Source organism: Enhydra lutris, unplaced genomic scaffold (assembly GCF_002288905.1).
Source record: "Enhydra lutris kenyoni isolate GAN:26980312 unplaced genomic scaffold, ASM228890v2 scaffoldscaffold16, whole genome shotgun sequence".
Classification (NCBI taxonomy): domain Eukaryota; kingdom Metazoa; phylum Chordata; class Mammalia; order Carnivora; family Mustelidae; genus Enhydra; species Enhydra lutris.
Window position 1 is genome coordinate 38,667,960 of NW_019154100.1, and position 10,380 is coordinate 38,678,339.

A 10,380-nucleotide genomic window follows, 5' to 3' on the forward strand; every position below is an offset into this window, starting at 1 on the left:
TTCCCACATCTGATTTGACAACCCAGTTCTTCGTGTTAGCTCTGTAACAACTATTGGGATATTATCAGAAAGACTCCAAAGTCAATTTGAAGAGGCTCCCAATGGGCAAAATGGAACAGCTTGAAAAATTAATAAGAGTGATAACTGCAGTGGATTAAAAAAAATAAACCCATGAATTACTAATGATACTAATAACAAAACCAAACAAACAAAAACTTCTCTGGTTACTTCTATAGCACATTATCCTTCCTTTGCTATACCTCAGGGTAATCAGATAGTGGATGAGGGAACGTTTCTCATTATAGAAGTGTTCCAATGAATAAACAAAGAGGGAATGCTAAAATAGCACCATTTTGTGATACCTAATAGAGTAAGACCATCACCATCGGCGGCTGCCAACACAGCAACAAGAAAGAGACAACCAGAAGCATGTAACACCACCTATGAAGTATTCTTGCAAAAAAATAATAAAAATAAAAAATCCAAAATAACAACATTGTATCAAGCCTCTAAATCTAACTGCCAATTTACAAAAAATATATAGGGACAAAGAAACACGTTAAATTACCCCAAAGGCTCAGTCTACAAATTGCAATGCAAAAAAAAAAAAAAAAAAAAAAAATTCAGGGAGAACCTATAGATCAAGAGAACTTTAGGAGACCTCTCAACCCATTGCAATGTATGGCCTTTACGTGGATCTGAATTCAAACAACATATGACAAAAAAAACAAAACTCATAAAATAAATAGACCCTTGGTGAAGTGTGAATGCTGACTTGATATCTTACGTCAAGGAATTACTGTTAATTTTTAGATGGGATCATGTATGATATTGTGGTTATGTGTTTTAGTTAATATACGTAATTATTTATAGATGAAATGATATGATGTCTGAGATTTACTTTAAAATAATCCTGTATAAAACAGGGTGGTGCTGGTAAAACAAAACTGGTCTTTTTGATAGTTGTTTAAGTAAAATGATGGGTAAATCATGTTCATAATATATTTTCTTTACGTTTATACGATACAACTTAAATTTAAAAGCACAACACTGGATGTTGTGCACAAAAATGACCGTAGGGGGTTAGGGTAGAAACACATGACCGCTTAGGACACTATTGCAGAAATCACACACTAGATGCCGCTATTACTGGGGGCTGGTGAAGAGGGGTCGGATTCTGCATATACTCTGAAAGTAGAGCCACATGATTTTCTAATGGATATTATGTGACATGAGAAAATATTCTCATTATCTGTAGCTGGAGTTTAAAAAGTCATCATACCTTTCTTTTGTAGTTTTAAATTTTTGTTTAAAATTTTTAAAATGAGCTTACTTATTAACCAGGAAAAGTTGATTTTTTTTGTTGGTTCTCAAGACAATAAGAACAATTATTGAAAAAACAATAGTTTGAAGGCATTGTTATCTTTCAAAGAATGGGATCATATATTTTGGGGCTATGATTTAGAGAATAAAGGCCCATAATCTCATCTAAAACCTTTGATGCCAGATGTTTCACAATTCAGAAAATTTCAGGTTTTAGAAATGTAATATACAGCATGTGGAGTCTATTATGTAATTCTCAAACAGGGTCTGGGGAAATTCTCTTTAACCAAATGCATTAACATTTCTGCAGTAAGACATACGAATATTCATACTAAGCAAAATAAAGATCACAAATGGTCTTACATCAGATCAGGTCAGGCTTATTACCAATGGAGTTTGGAGCTGAACTTAGGAAAACATCTTTTGGTTTTCAGAATCTTATAGATTTTGGCATTGTACATAGGAATTTCAATTCAGGTTGGCATACATTTACTTAGTACCTACTATGTGCCCCTGATCTTGAGGGCCTTCTACACCATGCAATGAAGCAGTAAATCAGCAACTTTAGTAGAAGGTAAGGACATTCAGGCAGTGGGAACAAGAGAAAGACATAAGGTTGTTATGAGTGGGCTGTGTTCAGGGAACAAAGTAGTCCAATTTAATTTGTTCTGTTTGAAAGAATGTAAGATTATATATTCTAATAAAGTAGGCAGCTGATGTTTGAAAGGTTGTATTTTGTCATGCTTCTTTAATCATCAGCATGGTACTTTTTATGAATATTGTGTGTGTGTGTGTGTGTGTGTGACGGGGGAAGGGGAGGGGGAGGTAGGGGGTAATATTTCAAGGGTTAGGACCATTGGTGAGGCCTCAGAGAGTTTAACATTCTGGGTACTAAGTAGCCGGAGAGGCTCTCTGCATCATTAATGCAGTCCAAGATGACTAAGAACATTCTGTGGGCTGGGCCCATTCAGCAGGAAGCATAATAAGACTGTGAGACTGTTCAGCAGCCTCCCCTCGTCCATGCAAGGTACCAGGCTATACCATGGAAGCAACCAGCTTTGGGGACCCTTGACTCAGACCCTCCAAGAACGGGACTACATTGAGGCAGTCTACTGAACTGAGTTCCGTTTCTTTAGGAAGCCACGGGAATTTTTCAGCACTGTAAAAGGAAAATGCCACTAAATCCTCAGCTTCACTGAACATAAGATGAGCGGTTTCCAAGTTTGGAAGGCCATTTGGGCAGGAGCTGCTCTTACGTATTCTGTGACAGAGGAGGCTTGTTACCTCAGTAAGAAAGGGGTTCAGTGATATTTTCACAACTCTCGTGGTTTTGATCAGCTACAGGATACGGCAGTCTCAGGGCTGGTTTCAGTCAAGATGGATGTAGCAAGGGAGGGAGGACGGTGCTTGGTTGCTGCCATCACGGTGCTGCCAGCCAGAGGAGCGACACAGGCAGCAGGCTACGTCTCACCCCGATACAACTGCCATCAGCACCCAAACTGGGGCCTTTTGAACAAGCTGAAGGGTTCTTGAGTGCTGTGGTTTCCAGGTTCTAGAAGAACACCCTTTGGTTTCCAGCTGGTGTTCATCCAGGATGGCTCAGTGAGACTCACACAGCTGCCTTCCCCCCACTGCCATCAGGAGCAGCCCAGAGCTACCGCATGTCAGACAGCAAGCTGTGGCCCTGCACCAGCCTGTCAGGAAACTGAGCTCAAAGAGATGCATGGGACTGGCTTTCAAGGTGGGACAATCTGGGTTCCAGTCTATCTTTTCTCAACGTCTTGATGCTTTTAGCTTCTGGTGAAAACTTGTAAGAAGAGTGGGTGGGATATATACTTTATAGTTTCGGTAGGATGATTAATGATTAAATAAGGCAAGGTAGAGAACCTCTTCCCAGTGGCCTACAGTAATTTGAATTCCAGCTCCTTGACTCAAGGGCCTGCCATGTTTCCATACTGTGGTCATAGTTCTCTTTGAGGAATGCCTCTTGCTGGCTGGACTAGGATAAGTCACGTTCCCCTTCAAGCCTTGGTCACAGGGGTCAATACCATAAGCATTCACTACCTTACTCTGTGTGCCTCTGGGGACTCAGAGTCAACAGCAGAAGCAATTAATATATGGCCTGACTCCTGCTGAGCAAGTGTGATGGGAAAGTACTTGAGAATGAGCTTTGAGGCTTACCACTTCACGCTTTTCCACTTCAAACCAGCGGGAAATTCCAGGTAAACTCTGCACCAAGTATAATGATGTTCTCTCCACCCAGAGACTCTACGGAATACAAAACAAATTAAGTCCCCAAGTGTCCTTTCTTTCTAGTTATTGAGCTATGACTAACGTCAGCCATTCAATTTGGTCAGGTTTGCTTATTTCTGTAGGCTTTTCTTTAGTATCCCTTCTAGTCTGTGGGCAATCCCTTCATACTCGTGAAGCTGTCACAGTAAGATATCAATGACGCTGTGTTAATCATTCCCTTTCTGTGCTGCCAGACAATTTTTCCTTCACGGACTACATGGTCGACTTCAGACAGCAAGCTTAAAATAGAGTAATAGGCTACCATGTTACTTCCTTTGCTGGTTCTTTCAAATTCCAATTTAAACCCCCCTCACTCCTTAAGGTCTTGCCATTTTTATCTGGAAGGGGTAATATCGACAGCCAGTCAACACAGTCACGGAGGAAAGGACCATGAAGAATCACATAGATCCATCTTTCTATTTTAAAGAGGAAGAGGCTAAACATCAAGGAGGCCATGTGACCCCCCAGGGGGTACATTCTAGTTCCCAGACCCTACCTACTAGAACTTCCGACCTCACTGTGCCACATTTTCTCATGCCCATTTCAACTGCCATCATCCAGGAGGATCTGTATTTAAAGAGCTGAGGCTTCCTCTGGCCAGGAGAGCATCCCCATGACACATGAAGCCACAGCTGCCTTGGTCCTTGGTAAGAGTCACTGTGGATGGCAGATTTCTCTTCTGTCAATCCCATTTCTGTGTCTATGCCTCCTTTTTCTCAAGAGGATAATAAACTTCACAAAATCCCTGAAATAGTGCCACTTATTCCAGAACAACAGAAAATGGGGGGATTTCTTCGTGTCAGCCACAATATACTGCAAGGAATATGGCAGAGTCCCTGTGACAGCAGTGACAGTGGTGACAGGAAGGTGAGTGGCCAGGGAAGGGCTCAGGGCAAAGAGAAAGGAATGCTTGCAGTGCTGGGGGAGAGCAGAAGGAAGCAGGCAGGCACAGCAGCTGGTGGGAGGAGGACAGCACTTCTCAGAGGAGGTGACACGTGAGCGGAATGTTGAAGAGTGTGTAGGAGTTTGCCAGGCGGAGGGAGCGGGGAGCACGGCAGGCAGCAGGAAGCAGCCCGCGCAGAGGCCTGCAAGAGGCTGGAGAAAGGGAAAGGGCACAGCACGAGATGGAGAAGTAAGTTCAGGGTTGCTGGAGCCCAGAGGGAGGGTGTAATAAGAGCGGGCTGTGGCACAGATGAGGCTTCTGGAAGGGCACTTTGGTGCCAGATGCTGAGGGCTGGAAGTCCAGGATCAAGGAGCCAGATTTATCATTATTTTCTAGGGGGACTGCTATACCACTGATAAAGTGATGGCCATGAGGAAATGTGCTGCAGTAGAAAGTACAAAGGAGAAGGTTCTAGAAGGTGTGGGTCGTAGTGGAGGGTCTGCGGGTAGTTAGAATGTGCCTGACTCCAGTGCATCTCACACTTACTATTCAGTGAACACAATTGCAATGAAAATGCTACCATAAACTAATGACCGTTAACTGGTTTTATGGGACACAAAGAAAAATGTAAATCTCCAAAAGGACTAGAAAGTGATCATGAATCTTTTCAATGACATCCCGGTACGGTCTTCCAATAGTTTCTTTGTCTTGATAGGTAACCCATCAGACCTCCTTGCACAGAGGACTGCTCTGTGTTGAGGCCCATCGTGACGCTGCAGAATGACCCCAGCTTCCCCTTCTGATTGCCGGGCTGTGCCCCATTCCTGGAGCTACTGCTGGGAACTGACATGCAGGCAGAGGCAACGAGGACAGTTAACATCAGAGGATCTCTGCTAATACTGTGAGGAGGACCTTTTCCAGCTTAAGTAGAGACTCTGTGATGAAGGGAGCTAAGCCAGTTAACCCACAGGAATAGGTCTGTTTTGCATTCTTTGTAGGGGGGAATACTAACTAACCAGGGATCTACCTGGTCTCACTTGGTCACTGTTATCAAGGAAGAGATAATGTACCCTCGGCACAATGCCCCAGTAGGGCTGTGAGCCAGCCCAAGAGAGCTCCAGAGGGCAAGGCTTATCACAGCTACTGAGAATGGACAACTCTGTACATGCAGGGAGTCTGTGGTTTGCTTTCATTCCATGTCTTCTCAGAAGTCCTAATGACACACCATTCTAACCAGAAAAAGCAGGAGATCGCACAGAAATCTTCCAAGGTAACAGCCGTCTACCTTACTGCTTCCTGTCTCAGAATCTTCGTCCCCCTTCTGTCAAGCATTTTTTACTCACTGCAGACTACTGTATCTGAGAACAAATATCCTGTGAGCCCCACAGTTGTTCAACATGAATGAGTGACAGGACTAAGCTCAACTGTGACATCTCAGAGATTGGTCTGAGGGCCACCAGCACTGTCACAAAGAAGCTGATTCCCAGGCCTTCCTCTCAGACCTACTGAGTCAGGATTCCTGAGCTAAGAACTCTGCTTGGTTAGAAAAGCATCCCACGGCCCTCTGATATACCGTTGAGTTTGAGATCAACGAGACTCAATGATTTCTGGTCCCTTCTGGTTCTATCACTTAACTCTATTCTGTGTAAATACTTATCGTGGGGCTTGTTCCAAAGAGCTCATAGGAAACTGTATGTAATAACGCACGGTACCTTGAATTCATTTTCTTTATCTTTAGTGCCTTTGTGAAATGGTCTGTCATAGCGGAATTTCCAGATGTGATTCACTTTATAGAAACTTTTGATGTTGTCTGGGACACCCTCTCTCTGCAGGACCTCCTGGCTCTCCGGGATGGGAGTCACGGCATAGATCTGCAAATCTAGGATTAAAAAGTCAAGGAGGAAACCCGACTTGGCAAACGCCAAGGAAATCTGGCTTGAGCTGAGCTGTGGCAGAGAACCGAGGCTGGGTAACAATCTGGTGTTTCCCCTGGGTCAAAGTCATTTTAAAAACTGCCAAGAAGGTGCCAAGAACTCAGTTCGCAACAAATCATTTCTCAAACTATAGGTCTTGAACTAGTTTTAGGTAGGTGATTCTGACAAAGTATCTGGCTAAAATGTCCATACGTTGTGAATTTATTTATTGCTAATTTTTCTTCTTCTTTCTTTTCTTAGTTGGGGGTTGGGTGGGAATGGCTTGGATCTTAGGTACTCAAAATTATTCTAAACCTTAAGAGACAATTTTATCTTTAGTCCATGCATGGCCCCTCTTAATTTAATGTTTGTAAAATAATGTATAAATATCCATGCAACCATGACCAAAGACATGGCCAGTTCTGACAATGATTTCTATTTACCTGTGTGAAGCTCTGTGTCTCCAGCCTTCCCACACTTGTGGTATCACTCTCCCAAAGCTTGTACTGATAAGCAAAGCATTTTTGTAGTTGATATTTTAAAAAGTACATTAAAGGGGTATCACAAGAATCACTGAACACTACATCTAAAACTAACTGATGTACTGTGTGTTGGCTAATTGAATTTAAATTTAAATTTTAAAAAGGGGGTATCCTATTTACTTGTATATTTACCTTCTTCTCTTCTCATTCAAAGAAGGAGAACAAAATCTTTTCCCTTAATTTCTTGCTTCTGCTGCATTTTATTTTCTACTTTGAAATGGTATCCATGATTATCAATGGGCTTTTCTTGTCTTCTCCCAGATCTTAAGTTTAGGGAAGAGATAGAAGCATTCACAAAGGAGTGCTGGGGTGAATTCCCTTTGTCTCCAGTGCCTGGGTAATTTCAGTTGAGTTGTTTGTATTTAGATAATGGAAGTGTCAATTATATAGCAGTCATCAAAGGCTGTCCAAAATGCCATGGCCAAGAATTCCCCAAAGATATTAAGGTACCTTCTTCTCTGTACTTCCTTCCAGAATAAAAATATCAAGGGAAAAGGGGGTGAATGATATGTGCCAGTTAATCTTTCCACAGGATATGTTGGAGGAAAATTATTCTAAGGGAAATCACTAAAAGAAGCTTTAAAAGCAGGGCGGAGATAAGGAAAAGTTTTAATTAAAAGGAAAAAAAATTCTTTACCAGAATCCTCAAGGGATTTCCTTTCCACTGACACTGTGACAATAACTAGAACAATTCTGTTCAGAAGGAGCTAAGTTAAAATCAAGATGAGTGAGAAAGAGGGAGAGAGTGGGAACACAGCAAAGGGGCCAGAGGCTTTCCTTGCAGGAAATTGCTCTGCGGCTAACGGCCCGTGGCTCTAACCGCAGTGCAGCCCGTCTAGGTGTGGATACACTGAGCTTCCGCTTGGAAGATGGTCTCGTCGGGCTGGTTGGCGTGCTGCATGGCGATGGCGTGGGGGAACTCATTCAGCATTCTCTGTTGGAAGGCCTCCAGCCTTTCGTAGTCATGCCCTCGACACACAAACTCTTTATTCTGGAGGCGAAATAAACAAAGAAATGAGAGCGACATAATGGAGTGCGTTAATTACAGAGAGAAGCCAAGAAAGAAGACCCCGGCAGGAAGTGAGCACACGCCTCACATCTATGCACAGTAATAGGAAAAAAAAAATGCAAAACAATCTGAAAAATTTGCCCAGATATGAAAAATGAGGGGCAAGGATCAGGAACTTTGCTCTCTACTGCTTTTGGTCAGAGCCGCCAGAACGTGCCGTTCCTTCCAGTTCGTGTGCTAAGGTGTAAAGAGGCATCAGATTCTCAGAGCACCAAACCATGAATCATGTTCCCTCTAAATGCTAAGGAGCACATGTGTTAAAGGTTTTTTTTTTTTGGTTTTTGTTTTTGTTTTTTTACTATAAGCTGGGTAACAGAGTTGAGTGGATAAATTCTCAATGTGGGAAAGAAAGTAAATGCGATCTCCAAAAATGCATTCTTTATGAAAGCTGCAGAGATGGGCCTTCACACTGGATCGTGGCGTGGAAGAAAGGAAGGCTGAGCCTGTTTGCATTCCCACTTTCAGCAGGCCTGGCATAGGAAGCTTCTCTGCCATCACCAACTCAGCTCGGCTTCCTGTGGCCAAAAATCTTATTTACTAGCCCAAACTGAGATTTAGGATTTTCAGGGACTTGCCAAATGTTGGACACATTTTTTTAAAATGTTTTTGTTGTTGTTGTTGTTGTTCATTTGTTTTGTAAGATGTGTAAGTACTCTGTGGGCTGGGACTATCTCTTATTCAGGTAGAAATGGTGAAGGTTGTCCTTGAGGTAGGTTAGAGAGCGCCTCACTGGGTGAGGTCCTTAAAGCACCTCACTGGGGCGCCTGGGTGGCTCAGTTGGTTAAGCCGCTGCCTTTGGCTCAGGTCATGATCCCAGGGTCGTGGGATCAAGTCCCGCATCAGGCTCCTTGCTCAGTGCGGAGCCTGCTTCTCTCTCTGCCTCTGCCTGCTTGTGCTCTCTCTCTCTCTAATAAATAAATAAAATCTTTAAAAAAAAAAAAAAAGCACCTCACTGGTCAGGTTAGGTAAGAGGGAACTCGGCCAGTGTAACGGTCATGAAGCTTCAACAGCTGCGAACAGTCACCGAGGAGGCACTCTGCACTTATCTCACTTAACCCACCAAATCTGAGAGGCAGTCACTCCCATGTCCCGCCCCATTTTAGAATTGGGAACCAAGGATCAAGATCCTTCTGTACTTTGTCCACACGTACTGTATTCAAGCTCAGATGTGGGGCCAAGGGCTGAGCTCTGTCTCTGCTGAACATGGCTGATACAGCCAGAAAAAACTCCTAGTGGCTACTGGTGCCACAAAAGGTTGTGGGTGATGTGCGCTGAAGATCTTTAGGAGAAAGAGGGGGCGGTTCGGGGCCTGGAGAGCTAGCTAAGGCCCAAGGTTCTCAGCATTTCTCAGCCTGATGAGGTTCCTACGATTGCACAAATGCCCTGAGGAACAAATCTGAGCCAGAGGCAGGGGGCTGAGGACTGCAGCTGAGAAAAAGCAGCTGCAGGCAAGCAGAGGACACAGTGGGGAGTGGGCTCTGAAAACCTGCCGCCAATCCTCACAAACCCCAAGTCACGATCCTTTGGTAACACAGGCAAAGACGGACTACCTAGAAATCAGGACCCCCACGCAATCCCGTGTTTAAGACTTTCTACAGAAAAGAAGGTATACCTTCTGAGGCTATGTATTTTTTATTCTACTCAAAAGATAATAAATTTGCTTGATAAACTAAGACCATGTACATATATCTATGGTACATATTACAGAAGTCCCCAAATAAATATCCAAGTACTCTAATAACTACAACCTTTTTAAGGCAATGCTTATTATAGCAGTTTATAAAACCAGGGGTTACTTTAAGCATATAATCATTCAGCAGTGTTAGGAAGTCATCCTGAAATGAACTTGGGGACACAATGGAGTTGTCAAGAAATGAAAAGGAATGAAGCATTTCCCCCATCAATACATTTTTTTTTTTAAATCACAGCTTTGAGATACAGTTCACATACCATAAAATATACCCTTTTGAAAGTTTTTAGTATATTCACAGAGCAACTATCATGACTATTGAACGTGAGAACATTTCATTACCTCAAAGAGAAACTCATACCCATGAGCAGTCACTCCCTGTTTCCTCCGCCAACCCCCCGACTTCTGAAACCACTAATCTACTTTCTGTGTCTATGGGTTTGCCCATTCTGGACATTTCATATGAATGGAATCATACAACATGTAGTCTTTTGTGACTGGCTTCTTTCAATTAACATGTACTTAAGGTTCGTCCACTTTGTAGCATATGTAAGTACTTCATTCCTTCCTTATTGCTAAATATCCCACTGCATAGATATACCATATGTTGTTTATCCATTCATCACCAGCTGATGGATATTTGGGCTGCTTCTAGTTTTTGGCAATAG

General features: G+C 42.9%; 1 protein-coding gene across 1 annotated transcript in view; it reads right to left on the minus strand.

Moving 5' to 3' along the window:
- The window catches only part of LOC111147295 (dedicator of cytokinesis protein 4-like), a gene marked incomplete at its 5' end in the record, with an annotated part of 117,611 nt that overhangs the window by 36,588 nt on the left and 70,643 nt on the right, over positions 1 to 10,380 (minus strand). The window contains 3 exons of the mRNA XM_022503251.1: positions 3,505 to 3,591; positions 6,211 to 6,377; positions 7,803 to 7,944. Coding sequence (XP_022358959.1) covers positions 3,505 to 3,591; positions 6,211 to 6,377; positions 7,803 to 7,944 — 396 coding nt within the window. The remainder of the gene's footprint in view (positions 1 to 3,504; positions 3,592 to 6,210; positions 6,378 to 7,802; positions 7,945 to 10,380) is intronic.